The 21,399-nt window shown below is 44.7% G+C and overlaps 1 protein-coding gene across 1 annotated transcript in view; it reads right to left on the bottom strand.

The window, feature by feature from the left end:
* The window catches only part of Tmc2 (transmembrane channel like 2), a 48,571-nt gene that overhangs the window by 16,239 nt on the left and 10,933 nt on the right, over positions 1-21,399 (bottom strand). The window contains exons 5-13 of the mRNA XM_051144923.1: positions 14,407-14,488; positions 13,942-14,048; positions 12,410-12,508; positions 10,385-10,527; positions 8,115-8,262; positions 4,638-4,826; positions 3,647-3,826; positions 1,810-1,959; positions 412-540 (exon numbers count right to left, since the gene is read on the bottom strand). Of these exons, the coding sequence (XP_051000880.1) occupies positions 412-540; positions 1,810-1,959; positions 3,647-3,826; positions 4,638-4,826; positions 8,115-8,262; positions 10,385-10,527; positions 12,410-12,508; positions 13,942-14,048; positions 14,407-14,488 (1,227 nt within the window). The remainder of the gene's footprint in view (positions 1-411; positions 541-1,809; positions 1,960-3,646; positions 3,827-4,637; positions 4,827-8,114; positions 8,263-10,384; positions 10,528-12,409; positions 12,509-13,941; positions 14,049-14,406; positions 14,489-21,399) is intronic.

Genomic DNA, 21,399 nt, shown 5'->3' with positions numbered 1-21,399 from the left:
TTACGTGCATTGTGTTTTGCCCGCACGTGTGCTTATGTACCACATGAGTGCCCAATGCCCCTGGCGGCCAGAAGGGGATGTCAGATTCTGCGGAACTGGAGTTAGAGATGGTTGTGAGGTACTAAGTGGGTGCCATGAATGGAACCCAGCCAGTGCTCCTAACCACTGAGCCATCTCTTCAGCCCCTGCACCTCCATTTTCTAAATGACGGTCACAATGGGAAAAGGTGGAGCTGCTTCTGTGACTGCTAAGAGGACTCTTAAGCAAATATGATGAAACGCAACACTTCACAGAACAGAGACTTGCTTTAAGCATCCTCAGGAATGAAACGCACAAGGATGCACCTGAGCACAAACATCAGAGAGGGGGGTGCTAGCACCCGAGTGCAGACTATATGAAGAAACAGCTTACAAAGCCAGCCTCGAGGTCCCAGCACCAGCAGTGGTTCATGAACCGGACAAAACAAGCGCGGAGGAAATCCCCCACCAAGATGGTGAGGTACGTCACCAGCATGTCAGACACCGTCAGCCTCATAAACTCCTGCAGGGAGGAACACGGTAAAATTAGAGTGGCCGGATATGAACTTCTCTCCAACGATCAGAGCGATACAATACTCTCACCTGCTCACCCAAATCCATCAGTATGGCCTGGTTCTTCTCGGCAGAGTAATGGTCCAGAGAAAGGACCTCAGACTTTGGAGAAAGCTTAATTTAAGCTTCGTTTATACAAGTCATTAATTAAATAACGTTGGAATAATATCTGAACCTCTACGAATCAGTAATATCATGCTTGCTGAGTTACTGGGAAGCCTATCAGCCAAGTAGGCAAATTGCCTGGTTTATTAGTAGGGACCAGCGCCCCATACTTATCATTGCTAGAATCTGAAGGCTCACTCTTTGCTTTTGCCATCTGCTCTGATGTCCTGGTTGCCCCCACGAGGATTGGCTGTGACCATCAATTACTTCGGACAATACTTCCTACTAATCAAAAATGTTTTCTTGGTATGTAGAGAAAATAAACCAAAGGACCACATGGCAGAAACAAAAGGACAAAGCTTTCTCCACTTACATAGGGTGAATATAACTGATTGGGTTCTGTTTATTTGTTTGTTTGTTTAAGCTAGAAGGTAAACAACTCAAAATAGCTTCAGGAACTCCCTGAAACCTACCAGAAGCACAAGGCTCCTCCTTCCCAAAAGGAAGCAATAAAGACTGCTGAGCTGCAAAGAAGACTCTCAGACAAGCTAAGCTGCAAAGACCCCCAAGTCCAGCAGCTGCCCATAGGAAGCATAGACCAACTGAGGCACCTGGGAGGGACACTCTCTAACTTGTCAAACTGCCTGTAGGCTGTGCAGTGGGCTCCAGGTTCCCAGCTTTTGTGAGCTGTCACCCATGCTGGGGTGGGCTTCAGTGATGTAGCTGCCTTTGAATCGTTTCTGCTCTGGTGAAGTAACCCTTCACTTGCATTCCTATAAATAGCTTCCATAAAACCCATCGCTTCACCCGTCGGACTTTAGTGGTGTCTGTACTTTGGTCTACCCTGAGCGCCCTCTTTGGGGCGAGTAGCCATGTGTGTTGCATCTCCCCAGGAAATGTCTGGCCATCACAAGCTTAAAGACAGCAGATAGATGCGAGGTTCCAGGAGTCACAGGGTCTGCTCTATTCATCCTGGACCTTCCAAGCTGATTAGGAAATGCCTGCTTGATGGTCATTTGAGTTTTCAGGGTTATTTCCCAAACAGAAAGATCAAAGAAGGAACAAGAAAGGACTGAGAACAAGGGTCACCTTTTCGGAGAACGTGTCTACTCACAATGCCCACAGCTGTCTCCCAGCAAGAACCCCTGGGCACATCTGCAGGGTGTGGTGGTGGCCGGGGCACACTTTCATTCCCACCTGAGGAATTGTAATAGTTAAACAGGGTCCAGTGAGTGATGTTCTTGATCTTCTCCTCATTAGAAAGCTGGAAGAGAGCGTGGTGACGGGGAGTTGGAAGGAGGCACGGGTAGTTCAGCTGTTTCCATGGGAACAAGTAAAGATAGCTCCAACCCTGCCATCTGGCCTTTGCTTTACTCCTGGACAATCTTTTCAGAAACTATCCCCTCGGGCTTTCAATCCGCCAAGACAGGGTGCAGTGGGCTGACGCCCTTTGATCTTTTCCGGGGAGCTTCCCCCCCTCTAAGTTAGCATCCATCCAACCGCCCACCCGCCTACCCATCCATTCAGGGTCTAGTCTGTACATACAAGTCACTGGTGACACAAGAGTGAGCAAAAGGGTTTTCTCTCAGGAAGTCCACAGTCTAGCAAATAAACAGAGATGCACATTTAGAAAACAGGGAGACAAGAGCTGTGGCAAATTGTCTCTGGGGACCGAGGAACACCCACCTCAGGTAGTGGGGGAGCACAGAGGCTTCCTTCGAGGCAGTGACATCTGACACTAGCCAACTAGGCTCAGAGAACTATACCCCCAGAGGAAACTACAAGGCACAATAGGGTGGGGCAGTTTCTTGGGGGAAGGAGGGAAGCCAGAGAGGGTGGAAGGACTATGGACAGATGTTAGTCACTTGCATTGTTAGAACCTTCTAACAACTTCCTGTAACCAACCTCAGGGCAAAGTTCCTGCAGAATAGTAACAGGGGAGCAGTGAGGGAGAGGAGTGAGCAAGGCTCACCCTTCCCTCCACATTTCTTTCTTTAAAAAAAAATATTTTTTGCTTATTTATTATGTATACCGTGCACATCAGATCACATTACAGATGGTTGTGAGCCACCATGTGGTTGCTGGGAATTGAACTCAGGACCTCTGGAAGAGCAGTCAGTGCTCTTAACCGTTGAGCCATCTCTCCAGCCCTCCTTCCACATTCCTATTCTTTTCTCTGTTCTCCCTTCTCCAGCCACCCTGCAGTGCCCGGTTAGCACCAGCTCTTCCCTGAGCTTCTCCAGTAAGTGCTGATACTCCCCAGGCTGGGGATTCAGCTTCTCCTGCGCTCTGACCTGCTGCCTCAGACTTGCGCCCCATTGAAGCGTATTTCACAGTGTGTTGTAGCGAATGAGTCTGTCTCCTGACAAGGAGGGTGAAGCTGTTTGGACCAGGACCATGTCTAGTTCCCTGCCGTACCAGAGAGCTTAACACGCAAGTTTTCCACCACACGACTGACAAGCACTGATGAGCAGTTTGGCCAACCATGACCTATCACATCAGTGGGCGATTACTTGGTTATTGACTAGTGACGACAGCTGTGAAACATCATGGAAAAACCTGCATAAAAGTCCAAGAGTAGGGGCTGGAGAGATGGCTCAGAGGTTAAGAGCACTGACTGGTTCTCTAGAGGTCCTGAGTTCAATTCTCAGCGGAACCACACGGTGGCTCACAGCCATCTATAATGTGATCTGATGCCCTCTTTCGGCCTGCAGTTGTGCACACAGGCAGAGCACCGTACACATAAAAACAAATAAATAAATCTTTAACAAATATTTTTAAAAATGCAAGAGTACTAAATGATATAGATGTGATGTGGAAAACGCAGGAAAGAAACGTAGCAAATGTTTGCGACTGTGTCATTTCATTAGTAGGAATTATACATGGTAAAGTCATTATTTATAAAAGGGAACACAGTAGGCAGAAGTCACAGTGGAGTGCGTGGGCTTTACCTTAAGGCGGACGTCATCCATGAGAGCCAGGAGGAACGTGTAGAGGTTCCCCAGGAAGAGTGCAAAGATGCGCCCCAGCTGCCACTTCAGCCCAGTGCGCGGGTGGTAATTCTCCAGGCCAGCGATGGTTTCAAACAGAGGTGGGCAGAACATTCCAAGCAGAGACATCACGATCTCCACCTGAGACAGTGAAGAGAGGAGAGTTTTAAAATAAAGGATAAACGAAGACAGAAGTTAAGAACTTTAGAAAAACAAAAAATATCAGATAGACAAAGACTCGGAAAAGTCTACAAAAAAGCCAAAACTCTAAAATCATAACTCAATAACTCACTCTTTAAATATGAAACAAAACATAATGACCCAAATTAAGAATTCAGAATGCATATCCTATCTAGCAGAGAATATCAACCCAGAATAACATACCACAATTTAGCCTAGTGAAGTTAGTGAGCTAAAAAAAAGAAAAAAAGAAAAAAAGAAAAAAGAGAAGAAGAAGAAGAGGAAGAAGAAGAAGAAGAAGAGGAAGAAGAAGAAGAAGAAGAAGAAGAAGAAGAAGAAGAAGAAGAAGAAGAAGAAGAAGAAGAAGAAGAAGAAAACTCTTCTAGCAATAGGAACAATTGATTTGCCAGCTGTGGTGGTGCATGTCTTTAATCCTAGCACTTGAGAGGCAAAGGCAGATGGATCTCTGAGTTTGAGGCCAGCCTGGTTTACAGGACAGCCAGGGCTACATAGAGAAACAATGTCTCAGTACCCCCCAACCCAACGCACAAGGAGCAATTGATTTATAAGGAAAAGAAAATTAGAATACCATGTGTCTTTGAAAAATAATTAATTAATTTTTTATAAATGTGAGTGTTTTTGCCTGCATATGTATATGTGCATCCATGCATGCCTGGGTGCCTGCAGAAGCCAAAACACAGTGTTGGGTGGCGTCAGAGTGAGTTCGGTATTTTCCCTCACTTCTTGGCTTCATTGGAGATGCCCGTCTTACCTCATTCCTTTCATACCAGCTGACATTCTGCATTTTGGAGAATTCCTGAGACCTTTTCACCACAAAGTAAATGAGGTACCCGCTTCCACACAGACAGCAGAGGATGAGGAAGTTGGCCAGGACACGGAGAAATCTTGTCAAGTGGACATTTTCCTCTTTGTTACTCTCTTGTTCATCCACTATAGATTCCTTAGTATGTGAAAACGAGATGAGAATAACATCAGGCAAGGAACCCAGCCACCTATGGTTGTGGGATCCCTGAGAATATTTGTTTATATTTCAGTAAATAATTCAGAGGAGTTGTTGTAGTATCCCATAGAGAGTTACATATGATATATGTGTTTATATATATGCTCTTATTGTTGTCTTGGGTTTGGTTATTTTGTAATAATGAAATCTGAGATTTACTATGTGTTAGACCTAGTACTAAATATTATTTCTCAATCTAACAGTGAACCAATAGAACAGTTAATGTTACTGACTACACTGCATATATAAAGGCCCACAGTGGCGTCAATGAGCTACCTAGGGTTGGTTCAAATAAATTCAAATTAAGAAAAATTAATTAGTTTAATTTTTTAAAGGTATATAGATGTTTTGCCTGCATGTATGTCTGTGTACTACATGTATGCCTGGTGAGTGTAGAGGCCAGAAGAGGGTGTCAGGTCCCTGGGAACTGGAGTTATAGACATTTGTGAGCTGCCACGTGGGTTCTCAAGAGCAGGACCTCTGCAAGAGCAACCAGTGCTCTTCACCTCTGAGCCATCTCTCCAGCCCCTCAGATTAAAATTTTAATCTAGAGATTTAAAATACAGGAGTTGTCAAATATCCTATAAAATTCACACAGTAGGTATTGTTCGCCTTGCAGTCCATGTGTCTCTCTCACCACTCACCACCACCGTTATTAAATGAAAATAACCATAGACAATGTGTAAGTAAATGTGCATGATTTTGTTTCAATAAAGTTTTATTTACAAAACTATCCAACAGTCTGGATTTGGTCCCCAAGCTATATTTTGCCAATTCCTATTCTTAGGGTTTCTTAATGTTGAGTGCTGTTGTTTGTCTTTCTGTTTGTTTGTTTGTTTATTTGTTTTGTTCTCTCTCTCTCATTAGGAGAAGTCTTAATTTAGTGCTAGACATTTATGTTTGGGACATTGTTATAAATATAACTTAAAATCAGTTTATTTGTTTTCTGTTTTCTGTTAGTATAAAATACAGTTGATTGCTATGCTTGTGTCCTGCATGGGGAAGTCTATGAAGACATGAGCAGTCCCAGGCGGACTGGGATGGGTAAACGTGGTCTCCTGGACTGTGTGCTTGGGAGGAGGCCTCTCTACCACTCACCGCTTACTGTGTTCACGCTGAGGTTTAGCTCACTCATCAGGCAGGCAGTGTATGTTAGCTCACAGACGCCTCACAGCCACCCTGTTATGTGCAGGAGGCCCAGAGGCTCTTGTGCGCACAGGCAAGCACTAGGAAAACTGGAGATTTTACACACAGAGGGTTGTCTCTTCACAAGGAGAGATGTATAGCCTGCTTTCTGCCCAGAAGGCTGGGAGCAGACATGGTTAACAGTCTGGTGATGTTTGCGGTACCTGTATGACCGACACCACACTATATCCTTGTCTGGATGCTTGGGGTGTCACAAGCTACAGAACCCATCTTGGAAGACACCACATTGACTTTCAAAGAGCGTAGTCTTGTTTTAAGCTTTATTATGCACTTGGGATTGAATTATTTATCATCAGGGGGAAAAATGTCTTAACTGTGCTGCCTTTACATATGCCTAAAATAAACTCCTCAGGGTCAGAATCTTGAAGTTTGCACCAACACCAGCTACTGAGCTGTGCTGAACCAGACATCCTTCTTGCCTCATGTGGATCTTGGCTCTGCTGGCCTTGGTTGTCATAGAGGCTACCCATAGTATGTGTATTACCTCTGCTTTTAGTAAAAAATGCTTTATTCCTGATTATTTTCAGTGCTTCGTAGGCAAGGCGTGACCCTTGGTCTGGTCTAGAGAAAGAGTCACAGCCACTCCAGCCTTCTCTGCCCATGGCTGCAGCTGGCCACAGCCCACTTGCTGAGAGGAGAGGCCAGAGCTGAATTGGCTCCCCATCCACCCACCGCCAGGCGAACAGGACCTGGGCACAACAAACCCGTTTACTGAGTAGTGAGTTCAAATCCTTTCCTGACTGTGAGCTGAAGACCGTTCTTCCCCCCAGGTAGGGCTGGGCTAGCGAGGGAAAGTGAAAGGAGAGCTAAACACAACAGATGCACAGCAAGGGCTAAGTCATTGGCAAAGAGTCTGTCAAGTCAGCCGGGAGAAATACTGAACCATCAAGGTCTTGGAGTGGAAGCCAGGTATAGTGGGCCACTCCTCTGATCCCAGCACTCAGGAAGCCGAGGCAGGAGAATCACAAGTTCAAGGCCATCCTGGGATACATAATGAGACCCCTGTCTCAAAGGCTTGTAGTTGTTTTCACAGCCACAGAGGTACAATATAACACGTGACGTCTCCATGAATGGCTGCCTCTATTCAGTTATTTCCTGTCTGGTTCATGCTGCCTTGACGGAGACACGGTCTTGCTGTATAAATAGCCCAGCCTGGCCTCTCACTCCTGATCCTCCTACCTTCATTCCCGAGTGTCAGGACGGCGAGTGTTTACCACACTCTGGTCAGGTTTTTTATTTTGGCTGAACTGTATTTCCCCAGCCCACTTCAGATTCCTTGTGAACAAAATAATGAGGACTGTAAGAGACACAGACTGTAAGAAACACAGTGTTGGGCTGGAGAGATGGCGCAGAGGTTAAGAGCACTGTTTGGTCTTCCAGAGGTCCTGAGTTCAAGTCCCAGCAACCACATGGTGGCTCACAAACCATCTAAAATGTGATCTAATGCCCTCTTCTGGCCGGGAGGTGTACATGCAGGCAGAGCATTGTATATGTACATTCATATATGTAAACATGATAAAGAAACACAATGTTAATTCTTTCATTTCCACACCCTTAAATGGGTGTCCACATCATTAAATGGGTGTCCTAGTACTTAGAGAACCTTAAAAAAACAAACAGGCAACCTAAACAACAACAACAACAACGCTAACCAATCACATAAGAATCCTAAAGGCCCTCCCTGGGCAGTACAGTTTTAAAGCTCCTTAGACAGCTGTGGCACATAGAGAAGGCTGACATGCATTGTCCCCAATGAATCCTTCCACGAATTCCACCAGAACGCAGGATCGCGAGGGAAAAGGCAGGGCCAGACTTGAGAAGTCAGGATTTTCTGCCACGTAAGAAGATTCCTAGCGTGCCGCTGCCATGAACGGCTTTTTAGAAGGGGTGTGTACTAATGCCCTGCCTCTCAGAGATTATTTGGAGACCCCGTTTCCCCTCACCCAGTCAGGGGGAGCTTCCCAGTAGGCAGAGGGACCCGGAAGTTCCCTCTGGAAGGAGGAGCAGCCCCAGGGCCACTACCTTGAAGCTGGTGGTGATGGAGACATATTTGTTGTCAGCTGTCTCTGAATTCCCAATGAGGTAGTCCCAGCTGGTGAACATCTTGAAGCTGAAGATGAAACTGTCACTGTCCCCTTCACTGGAACTCCCCTGGGTGTTGCTGGCCATCCTGGAGGACATACGGTCGCTGTTGTTACATCTGTCTCTTTGCTGCTACATCAGCCAATGGCATCCTTGGCCTAAGTCAGCCTTGGGCCCAAGGACAGGATGGGATCCAGTGAAGGGACAAGCCAGGGAGGGAACGTTAGCTAGGACAGTTTTGATTACATCAGAGAACTGTTCTCCCAAAATTCGGAGTTCCCTGCAAGCAGCCATGGTGTTAGTTAGGTGACGAGTCTGTAAGACAGAGGACAGCTCACTATGTTTTCTGTCCTTGCATTAGATTTCTTGAGGGTTGACTCAGTTGGGTCAAGTCAGTCTGGGTCTCAGTCTGCAAACCTGGGAACCCTGTTCTCAAACAGAAATGGGTTTAAGTTACCTAACTTTCATGGCTAGAGCTACGCATTGGTTTTTTTTTTTTTTTTTTCTGGAATAAAACTCAGCAACTTGGGCAGAGATGGCTCAGCTGTTAAAAGCACTTGTTGCTCTTGCAGAGGACCCAGGTTCGATTCCCAGCACCCACACGGCGGTTCACAATTGTCTATAACTGCAGATCCGGGGGATCTGATAACCTCTTCTGACCTTGCCGGGCACCAGGCATACATGTGGTAGATGTACGTACATGTAGGCAAGAAACACTCATATACATAAAATAAAACAGATATTTAATAGAAACTCAGTAATTCTTGAGGATGTTGCATAGTTGATCTGGTTAATACACCCTTCAGCAGGCTTGGATGGAAATACCTCATCTTCCTTGATGGCTGCCTGTTCTGTCCTACCTGACCCAGCCTCTCTCTACACCCTCGTGCTCAGCCCCATGGAAACCATAGAATTCTAGCCATGAATTTCACCAGATGATGTGGGGTTTTCTGCTCCTCCCTAATTCTATCTTGCCTGTTGTCTGTTTTGGACTTGCTGTTCCACCGGGCCTCGGTATTTTTGCCTCATCACAGAAACATGCAATATTTTTGGACTGAGCTAATTTTTCTTCAAAGAACATGAATTAAGAGGAACAGATAAAGTTGGGGGAGGTAGACTCATTGTTAGAGCTTGTCGGGGCTCCTAGCCCTTGGGTGTGTCTACCACTGCAGGGGAGGTGGAGGCAGGGGGATCTCCAGAGCTCACTGGCCAGCTAGTACAGCTGAATTGATAAACTTCAGGTTCAGCGAGAATAAGACAGAGAGCAATTGAGGAGTACATACATGTACATAAAAAAAAAAAAAAAAGAGGCACCAGCATATAAAGGCCAGTTTTGACTACAGGAAGGTAGAACTGTGGCTAGAGAGGCTGCCGTGATTAACCACAGACATACAAATCCTTTTGCTATATCTTTGTAAATGACAGGACTGGCACCTTCTTTGGTTCTTCTGAAGAGACTGGGCCCTGGAGAAAGGCAGAAACAGACCTGCAAACACCCAGCCACCTTATCTGGCTTCCACACGCCCTCTTAAGCTGCAGTAGCCTTTTGCTGGTTAGGGGAAACTGGATGGGCTACGTAGATAGGAATTCTAGAATCATTTGCTGCCTTTGGGTCTTTGCATGCGTGCCTTTTCTGCTTATGCTTTACACTTCAAACTTAGCATAACTGTCCTCTGCCTTATTTAAAGGCGCTTCATTTCATAACGTTCACTTCCCAGAGCTTCACATATTATCTGGCTTATTACATATTTTTCATCATCTGCATTAGCTTGATATGATCACTAATCCTAATTGTCAACTTGACAAGCTCCAGAATCGCCTAGGAGACACACCTCTGGATGAGCTGCTGTGGGGTTATCTAGATTAGGGTAGTAGAGTTGGGAAGACTCAAAAGCTGAGGCGACTATCCGTCATCACTCTCTGCTTCCTGACTGTGGAGGCAACGTGGCCAGGTGCCTCAAGCTCCTGCCACCAGAGCTTCCCAGGCACGATGGACTGTGCCTAGAACTGCGAGCCCAAATAAGCCCTTTCTCTCTTAAGTTGCCTTTGTCAGTAACCATGTCACAGCCATAACACAAGGAACTAGGAGACTTGTAGAGTTGGTTGTTTGCTTCCTCTTGAGGATTATCATAAGAGTAAGGCTGCACAGAGGAGTCAGAGGAGAGTTGTTTGAATGATGAAAGATCAAACCTCGCAAGCAAGACACTTACGACCTAATGACGATCATCAGACTGTAGCCAAACACGCTGACGCCCACCATAAAGTAAGCCATGGGCAGCCTGTACCTCAGCCACCCGATGGTCCTCTGGTTATTGTAGTAGCCATAGAAGAGAGCTGAATATTTGATGTAGCCCTGTAGGAAAGACATCCAAAGTCTCTGGGATGATAACCTCAGAGGAGACTAATTGCACACTGCCATTCTATCAGGGATTTCTGTCCAGCATTTTAAAACAAGCCTACGGAGAGGAAGCATCTAACTGTTCAATTCATAGTGTCTCCAGAAGCCACCCGCCGCCATTACCCAGCCCTTCGCCATTCCTCCACTGCACAGAGTGCGTGGAGATTCGGGAAGGAGAGGCCAGTGTGTGTATGCGTGTGAGCATGTGTGAGCACATGTGCCCAGCGTGAGCATTCAAGAATGCATAGCTCCGAGTCTATTGTATTAAATAGTCATGTTCTTAATGTGTCAGAAATAGACAAGAGTCTGTGGAGTTTCATAACATTTCAAAATGACCCCAGACAACCTAAACCTCACATTTGGTTTTGTTTTAATTCGTGTGTGTGTGTGTGTGTGTATGTGTGTAGATGCACATGTGCCACAGTACACATGTGGGGGTCAGAGGACAACCCATGGGAATCAGTTATCTCCTTCTACATGTGGGTTTTGGGGTTCTAACCCAGGCTGTCAGTGTCAGGCAAGCCTGCCTACCCTCTGAGCTATCTCATCTGTTTTATTTTTGACTTTTAAGTGTTCTTGGATTTAGTAATGAGTAAACTTTTAAAATATATAGTACTAGTTTAGGTTTTTAGTGCTTTTTATATTTCTTTGCTGAACACAACATAAAGAACTGTTGTTGAATGAGTTCCCTTTGCTTTTGGTAGGGAAGAGATTTCAACAGGGATTCCTGGGTAAGAAAGAGTAAAGAAAATCCCTGGCAGCAGTGTGGCTGGGAACCATGGGAAATTACCGCACCCTGTCGTTACTCATTACTGAGGAGACTCAAGTTTGACTCTGTAGTTGGAGGATGCCAGGCCCATGGCCTGTTGTAGGCAGCACTGTTGCCAGGCTGTGTGACCCCAGGGACCCTTTGAAGCTACAGATGAGAGGCATGGAGGATGAGGACTGATAAAAGATGGAAGAAGATGCCAGGGAGAGGCCCATCAGCAGGGTGGTGAGACTAGCCTGTTGTGTGCACAGAGACATCCCTGACGTGATAATATGGGGCACTGACACACAGTCGGAGGCACACAGTTCTTTTGTAAGCCCATTGAAGAGCACTGGCTTTAATTCCACTGGGAATTGGAAGCAAGGAATAGCTCATGTAGGAGAGGAACACGCTGCAATCTGCATTTTAGGATGTTCACTCTGGCAGCCCAGGAAATGGAGATGTTAACCCCCACCTCCCCCCACGCACACAGCAGGCAGGATGTCCTAACAGTAGCCCTGATCAAATGGGCACAGCACAGATGTAAGGGGGTGGGAAAGGGTCATAGCTGAAGAAAGTATCACTTTTCAACAACTAAATGCAACATTCACATTACCCACTTACATATAGGATGTTTTCTTAGGGATTCTGGATGAAATAAAGGATAAAGAGAAGCGCTGGGAGCAGTGAGTCTGAGAGCAGTGAGGCTGGGAACAGTGTGGCTGGGAGCAGTGTGGCTGTGGCTGGGAGCAGTGTGGCTGGGAGCAGTGAGGCTGGGAGCAGTGAGGCTGAGAGCAGTGAGGCTGGGAGCATTGAGGCTGGGAACAGTGTGGCTGTGGCTGGGAGCAGTGAGGCTTGGGAGCATTGAGGCTGGGAGCAGTGTGGCTGGGAGCAGTAAGGCTGGGAGCAGTAAGGCTGGGAGCAGTAAGGCTGGGAGCAGTGTGGCTGGAGCAATGAGGCTGGATATCCAGGGAAATTACTCCAATTTGCTGTCACCGATTTCTGAGGGGTCTGCCATTTGACTTTGAGAGTGAGGGACATCAGCTTTATAATCAGAAAATGGAGGTGCGTTGATACCATGGTTTGTACCTCAAAATCCCAGAGGACAGAGAAGTCCATGGCTCGCTCTTCCTCGGCTCGAGGCACCGTCTTTCTGGGTATACTTCCATAGGGCATACCCATCAGCACCTCGCGTGGGAACAGAGGAGTAAGTGGAGAAAATGCAAACTGTAATCATAAACATATTAACAAATTCCTTGTCCTTCTGTCAGCTGAGCCTCACTCACACCCTGACTACGAGAAAGATCAGAACTTGATCAGATTTATACACTGAGATAGGATGGATTGGCTTTTCAAAAAATATTTATTTTCTATTTGTGTGTGCATGTGTGTGTGTGTGTGTGTGTGTGTGTGTGTGTTTGTCTGTCTGTCTGTGTGAGTATATGGGGCACCTGAGGAGGTCAGAAGAGGATGAGAGGTTCCCTGGAGCTGAAGTCACCGGTGGTTGTGAGCCACCTGACCTGAGAGAGCTCCAGTCCTCCCGAAGAGCCGACCCTGCTCTACCAGCTAAGCCAATTCCTCCAGACCCTAGATTGGCTTTGTAAAAAAGGGGGTTCATTTTTTTTTTTTTTTGTCCAACAAACTGCACAGTATCCTCATAGGAATCTCCTAGTCTGGTAATTTTTACTAGTTATCTTCTAGATTTAGTGTTTTTGTGTCAGCATTACAAACCAGATAGCAGGAGTGTAGGGATTTGCTGGCAATGTTTGCCTATTTAATGACTGGGATCATTTCTGTATAATCTTTTATATAAATCCAAATACTTTTTGGTAAGATACATGGATTTGGGGGGTCTGCAGTGATATTACTTATAGACAGATTGTATTTCTAATACAAAATATGCAAACCGTTCAATATTTTGACCTATTGGCTAATGGAGCAATTATATAAAATATTCAGAAATACTAAAGATAAAGGCATGTGCCATTGCTCTTAGTTCTTGTGGTGTTGTTTTTGCTGTTTCACCATGTGAGATTACTTTTGCTTGTTAATTTCAGGTTCATGATTTCAGGCCTGTCTGTCTCTCCTCCCACCGGCCACTGGCCCTCCCTGGGTCTGGGCTTGTAGTCCTGGTTGTCCTAGAACTTGCAATGAGCTCGTGCCTTTGCCTCTCCAGTGATGATATTACAGGTATGTATCACCCAAGCTGTTCTGTTTTGTTTGTTTGCTTTTGGTTAGATTTTAATTTATACTATTATTGGGAAATATATTACAGACAAAGCAGCAAATGGGTTATCGGTTTCTTAATTCAGAACTCTACGTATGTTGGTTCCATGTTCTGTACTGAACAAGCAGGGCAGCTGACATGAGAACTGAATTTAAACAAAGCTGTGCACAGTGGTGCATGCTTGTAATTCAGGCATTGGGAGGAATGAGGCAGGGGGATTGTGAGTTTGAGGGCATTCTGGACTGTATAGCAAAACCTTATCTCAAAAACATTGTTTTTAAAAGAATGACAGATTATAGATTTTATAAAAAAGAGTATTTGGAAGTATAAATGAAGATACAGGCTGTAGGAAAGGCTCAGCACTAGTCAAAGACACAGGGAATTCTGCTCTTACCTCTGGAATGATGACAAGACCAACTATTAAACCAAAAAGGACGAGGTTCACTCCATACATCCATCGAAGAAAGATGAAGTATGACGCCACCGAAGAACCAAAGTGACCTGGATGGAGGAGAAAGAGTGGCGTGGTGGCATGCGTTTGTGAGGGACCTGGTGCTGCCTGCCTGGGTGCGGTTTTCACATCAGTCTGTCAAATAAACAGCCAGGGCGCTGCCTTCTCACGGCAGAAAAATGACTTCCTGCGAGAGAATTGAGCTCTTGAGGTCTCACAGCAGAAGCTGAGGGATCTGCATTTGAATCTATTCCTATGCTCATGCAACGGCTACTTTCCTGCTGGGACAGGAGCTAGGAAATGACCTGATGAGAAGGCCGAGTCAACTCAGAATCCAAGCCTTGGGGAGACTTCTCTGGGGAAACCGGCTTAAAAAAAAAAAAAAAAACAGTGACGCCAAATACTGACTTTCAATGTCCTTGATCTTCATTTCCCAGGGAATACACTGAGTCTTGAAATTATCAAAGTCTCTCTTAAACTTCACCCATTTCTAAAACGAAACAGATAAAACCCTCAGTCACCAACATGTCAACCATAAGCACCAAGGGGGACAGTCAGGTCATGCGGGATGCTGAGGGAAGTAGGGCTGTGGTGGCGTGTGTGTGTGTGTGTGTGTGTGTGTGTGTGTGTGTGTGTGTATGTGAGTGTGTGTATGTGAGTGTGTGAGTGTGTATATGTGAATGTGTGTGTTTGAGTGTGTGTGTATGTGAGTGTATGTGTGCACATGTGTGTAAATGTTGAGGTATGGGGCAGAAGAGAATGGGGCATGGATACAGAGGCCAGAAATCCTGACAGCAGTAGGGGAGGGTGCTGAGAGAAGCAGGGCAGTGGCAGTGAGGGTGTGTATGGAAATAGGAAACATTTGCGGAAGCCAGGGCTACAGCATACTGCATGCTTGGAGTGCAGAAGACAATTCAAATTTGGACATTTTGATATGAATTTTAAAATTCTGTGTACATTTCCTGGGTCCTCTGATACACCTTTCTTCATGTTAAAACAAAAACCAAGGAAAAAGAAACCTCATAACTCATATTTAGCAGGGAGCCAAGATCATCAGTTTGCTGGAAGTGTTGCTAAGCTGTGTTGGGAGATCTCAGCCCAGGTCCCACTTGTTCTTTTCCTGGGGAATCACTCACCTTGCTGGGCTGAGGGGAGTTAGGGAGGAGTCTCTCCTCCCTGCTGTAGTTTGGAGCTTGACTGTCCCCCTAAGGCAGGTATGCTCAAGATTTGTTCTCAGAGGAGTGCTTCACAGGGACAGCACGCATTTTAGGCTGCCTAGTGGGAGGTCTCCAGGCCATTGGGTGTCTGCTCAAACTGGACAGTGAGCAATTTTCTGCTCCAATTTTCATCTCTCTCTCTTCCTCACCCCCTTTCTGAGACAGGTCTTGCTATGACCCCAGGCTGCCTGGAGCTCATTGTCCTCCTGCCTCAGCCTCCTGGGTACTGGGATTACAGACGGGCATCACATCCGGCCTCTTCTCTCTGTGTGTATCCTGGACGTGAGGTGCACAGCATTGCTTTGCTGTGACATCCAAAGCAACAAGGTTACTCATGGGTTAGGAAACAGTGTGAACCCAAATATTCTTTCCTCTTCCTGAGATGGTTATCTCAGGGGTGTGTTACAGCTACACACACACACACACACACACCCCTGCACATAGGCACACACACACATACACATAGGCACACATGCACATACATACACATAAGCACACATGCACATATATACACATAGGCATGTGCATACACATGCACTCACAGGTGCCTGAGCTGATTATCTCAGGAGTGTGTTACAGCCACACACACACACACACACACACACACACACAGATGTGCACATATGCACATAGGCACACACATACACATAGGCACCTGCACACACATGCACTCATACTTGCATGCCTATGCACACATACACACATAGGCATGTGCACACATGTGTGCACACACGTGTGCACTTGTGCACACATACACACAGATCTATCTATAAATAGATAACTTAGTGAACCAGAATATCACTTAACAGATTTACAGTAAATAGCAAACCCCTTTCTGTATAACATTAAATGCAAATGGCCTCATCTCACTACTGAAAAGATACAGACTAATGGCTGGGTTAAAAACTGCATTTTGGGGTTGGGGCTGGGGAGATGGCTCAGAGATTAAGGGCACTGACTGCTTCTCCAGAGGTCTTGAGTTCAAGTCCCAGCAACCACACAGTGGCTCACAACCATCTATAATGACATCTGGTGCCCTCTTCTGGTGTGCATAAATACAGAGCACTCATATACATAAAATAAATAAGTAAATCTTAAAAAGAAAAAAAAAACCAGTATGTTGTGTTCAAGAAACATACTTAGCTGGCAAAGATACCAAAAATGAAACAACCCCCCAAAAGCTACTGAAAGATACAAAATAAATGTGCAGACAAATATACAGCATAAAAAGCAGATTCAGGCATCCTTACAGCAGACAAACTAAACTTCAAGCCAAAACTAATTAGAAGAAAATTTTTTTTAAGGGTACTACACATTAATAAAATGAACAGTTCATGTAGAAGATTTAACAGTTGTAAACTTTTTTTTTTTTTTGAGACAAGGTCTCTCTTTCTCTGTTAGCCTTGGCTGTCACTGACTCACTTTGTAGACCAGGCTGGCCTCGAACTCACAGAGATCCACCTGCCTCTGCCTCCTGAGTGCTGGAATTAAAGGCGTGCACCACCATGCCAGGCTCCAGTTATAAACTTTTATGCACCAAATACTGGAGACCTTTATTTCATAAAACAACACTAAGAGGCAGAAAAGGCCACAGAGGCCCTGACGCAGTAATAGTGGAGGACTTCAATACTCCACTCTGATATTTAGATAGAGCTTCCAAACAAAGAACAGATAAAAAAAAAAAAAAAAAACCTTCAGAGATAAATATACTTTGGATGAACTGGACTTAACAGACATAGACAGGATATTCTACTTAATGGATAGGGAAACACACTTTTTTTTCCCCCTCAGCAGCACATGGAACATTCTCCAAAACGAATAATATTGAAGGTCACAAATCAAGTCCACACAAAATTTTAAAAATGAGACAATTCCTTGTGTCCTATCAAACCATAGTAGACTAAAACTAGGAATCTATACAAGAAAAACTACAGAAACCACAAAAATTCTTGGAGACTAAAAGACATGTTTTTGAATGAACAGTGGGTTGTCCAAGAAACCAGAGAGGAAAATTTAAAAATTCTAGAGATGAATGATTAGGAAAGCATATCCTATTAGAACCTCTGGGACACAGCTAAGGCCGGAGAGAAAAGTTTATAGCAATAAGTGCTCATATTAAAAAAATCTGAGAGCTGGGTGTGGCAGCACATGCTTTTAATGCCAACAATCAGGAAGTAGAGGCAGGTGGGTCTCTGAGTTCGATGCTAGCCTGGTCTACAAATGAATTCCAGGATCGCCAGAGCTACACAGGACAGCCAGAGCAACCCTGTCTGGAAACAACAACAGCAAAATCTGAGAGCTATTAAATAATCAACCAAACGATGCTTTTCAAAGACTCTCAAACACAAGCAGACAATCCTAAAGTAGACTGCAAGAAATAACAAAAATTAATGAAGAAATTAATAAAATATAGATCGAAAGAACATTGCATAGCCAGGTGTGGTGGTGCGTGCGCCTGTAATCCCAACACTCACGGAGGTAGAGGCAGCTGGATTTCTGTGAGCTGCAGGCCAGTCTGGTTTCCAAAGCGAGTCCAAGGTGGACAGTGGTGGTACATGCCTTTATTCCCAGCACTTGGGAGGCAGAGGCAGGTGGATTGCTGTGAGTTTGAGGCCAGCTTGGTCTACAAAGTGAGTCTAGGACAGCCAAGGCTACACAGAGAAACCCTGTCTTGAAAAAACAAAAAAAAACCCCAAAAAGTTGCAGTGCACCAAATCAATATACAGAACAGTGACCTTCATATATCAACAATATACTCTTGGAACAAGAAATTAGGAAAAATACCCCATTCAAAGTAATGCCGAAAATATTAAGTATTTAGAAATATAGCTAACTAAAGAAGAGACATACCTCTGTGATGAACAGAGAGAGGACGCCGACACAAACCTAATGTGACCGCAGCCATGTGATTTGTGACAAAGGTGCCCAAACTATAGAAAGACAGCCTCTTTCAACAAATAGAGAAAGCTAGAATCCACATGCGGAAGAATGAGACTATCTCTTCTCTCATCTTGTACAAAAATCCATGCCCGACAGGTCAGAGGTCTCAGGGTTGGGCCGGGAATGCTGATGTTGTGGAGAGAAGTGGGGTGAGCCCATCAAATGATGCAGGCATAGGTCAGGGTTTAGAACTCCTGCTACTGAGGAGACAGTGCCAACGACCCTCCTGGAAGCCATCTTCATGGCCAGTGGACCAAGTCTGCCAGGCCCCATGGAGCAGGAGAGGGTCTTTGCCAGTTACACATCTGACAGAAACAACCACTAGGACAGACAACGAACAGCGGGAAATCAAGCAGCGCAGCAGAAGCATGAGCTGGCTGGGTGGGCATGGTGGCGCGTGCCTTTAATCCCAGTACCTGCGGGGCAGAGGCAGGGAGATCTCTGGAGTCTGAGGCCTCCCTGTTCTATGTACCAAGTTCTGGGAGGACCACATAGAGAGACTTTGCCCCCTCCAAAAGGCTAATGAAATGAAAGAATTTTCAAAAGACGACACACAAATGAACAACGAAAGGAGCACCTGAGAAAACATCCAACCTAGTGCGCTAAGCATCAGAGAAAAGCAAATTAACACTATATTGTGATTTCATGTCACCTTAGTCAGACTGGTGGTCATTAAGAAAACAAGAGACAGCAAATGCTGGTGAGGATGGAAGCCCTCTTGGATATAAACTAATCCTGGTACTATGAAAACCCAAATAAAGGTTTCTCAAAAATAAATCTACTAATCACTCATGAGTATTTTACTCAGCAGATTCCAAGTTATTATTTCATTAGAGATACTTGGACACCAATGTTTATTGCAGCTCTGTTCACAACACTGAAGTCATGGAACCAGGCTAAGTGTCCAAGAACAGAGGAACAAACAAAGAAAGTGTAGTTTATGTACAATGGAGTCTGTTTGGCCACAATTAACAGAGTTCGGTGATAATATACTAAGTGAGGCAGGCCAGTTTCAGAAAGACAGATATGGTGCTTCTCTCCTGTGTGATTGCTGGATTTTTATATAGATATGTAAAATCATGTATATATATGTACATTGGTGTGTATGTTTATGTGTGTATATATATGTGTGTGTGTATATATATATATAAATACATATATATATATATATATATACATGAAAATAGAAATGAAATTGTTTAGAGAAACAAAGAAGAGTAATGGGACAGGGTAGGACTGAGGAAGGGGCAGGGAAGGGGACGTGCATTCAGTGTACAATATGTATTTCCACAAAATGTACCTACATAACAATAACATGTGCAATGAAAACATACAATGAAAAACTTAAAAAAAAAATAAAACAATAAAAACAAAACCTCTAAAACAAAAAGAGCAAAGACAAAACCTCAGAGGCTGGTGATGTGGTTCAGTCTGCAAATTCTTGCCTAGTACAGCTGTTTGAATGTGACTGTCCCCAAAGGTTTGCCTGTTTGAAACACGTGGTCTTCAGGTAGTGTGAGGGAAGGTTATGGAACCCTTAGGAAGTAGGTCCCTGACGTCAGGCCTTCAGGCTTTATAGCCAAGCCCCTCCTCGTGTTTATTCGGATTTGTGATAAAGGATATAAGGTGACTAACTGTTTCAAGTTCCCACCACTAGGCTTCCCGGCCACACTGAACTGCATCCAGCTGCTGCGAACCGAAGTAATTCCCTCTTGCCTTAAGATGCTTCTGTCAGGAAAATAAACTGAGATACTTAGGTTCATACCTGAAATCTCAGCATTCTAGAATTAGAAGCAGGAGGAATGCAGTTCAAGGCCAGCCTGGGCTACTCGCAACATCATCTCAAACAAACAAACAAACAAACATGAAACCAAAATCCATCACAGAGAATTGTAAGCTCAGAAGTAGTGTGAAGCAGGTGCCAAGATCATAGTCTTTAAAATTTTTTAAAAATTACTTTGTGTGTGTGTGTGTGTGTGTGTGTGTGTGTGTGTGTGTGTGTGTGTGGTATGCGTTTTGTTTGCATGGATGTGCGACACATGCATGCTGTGTCCACAGAGGCCAGGAGAGGGCATCAGATCCCCAGAGGGTTGTGAGTCATCTGCTGTGGGTGCTGGAACTGAAGCTGGGTCCTCTGTAACAGCAGCAAGTGCTCTCAGTGGCTGAGCCATCTCTCTGGCCCAAGCTTGGATGGATTCTTTTGTAAAAGGTGTTTTTTTTTTTTGGGTGTGTGTGTGTGTGTGTGTGTGTGTGTGTGTGTGTGCGCGTGTGAGTTCCTTGGCAACCACCCAATGGTCCCTCAAGATATTTTGTACTGAAAATGCCTTGGAGCCAGGCAAAGGCAGAGAAGAAAGCTGGGCATTGAGGTATATGCACATGCACACACGTGCCTGTACACACACAGAGAAATATATATACACACAAATATATGTACACACACAAGTATATGTACACACACACACATACAGACAGATAACATGCATGTATACAGATGCACACATTACACACAAAAATTCAGATTTGAGGTCAGTATGCAGGCTCGGGGCAAAGGTGCTTGTCACAAAGCCTGATGACCTCAGTTCCATTCTCAAAGACACTCATGGTAGAAGGAAGAATCAGCTCTTTCAAGTTGTCCTCTAACCTTTGTAGGTACATTGTGGTGCACCCCCTAAAAAATCCCACAAACATAAATAAATAAAGGTACAAATGATTTAAGATTCAGACCAATCTTAAGAAAACTCCTGGCAAGGACATAAATAAGATACCATACAATCTCATGTGTTTATGAAGGTAAAAATAATCTACTGTGACTGATGGTTGTCCCAGAAATGAAAGGAAGGTTTCATAGCAGAAAGGGAAAGGCGTTTAATACAATAAAACAAAAACCTTCTTTAATTATAACTACAGGATAGTTTTTGATTGTGAGAAAGTTTACTTCAGGCTGACAACATTCATAAACTTTGTGTGAAACACTGAAATTACTCTCATTAAATTGATGAGCAGACATAGAGATTTATTTAAGCATTGCCAGTAGAAACTTCTGGAGAACCATGAACCTGCATTTCCAGGTAGGAATGGTACACCACATTTAGAGGAATTGAATAGAAATGCTTTCCCCTGCTGTGCTGGCTAGGCTCCCTCCCATTTTATTTCATTTATTGATTTATTTACTTTACATCCTGATGGCAGCTTTCCCTCCCTCCTCTGCTCCCAGTCCCTCCCCTCCCCCCAACTTCCCTCTCCA

The sequence above is a fragment of the Acomys russatus genome, chromosome 4 (assembly GCF_903995435.1).
Source record: "Acomys russatus chromosome 4, mAcoRus1.1, whole genome shotgun sequence".
Classification (NCBI taxonomy): domain Eukaryota; kingdom Metazoa; phylum Chordata; class Mammalia; order Rodentia; family Muridae; genus Acomys; species Acomys russatus.
Note: the sequence above shows the minus strand (reverse complement) of the source record. Positions and strands in the feature narration are given on the sequence as shown.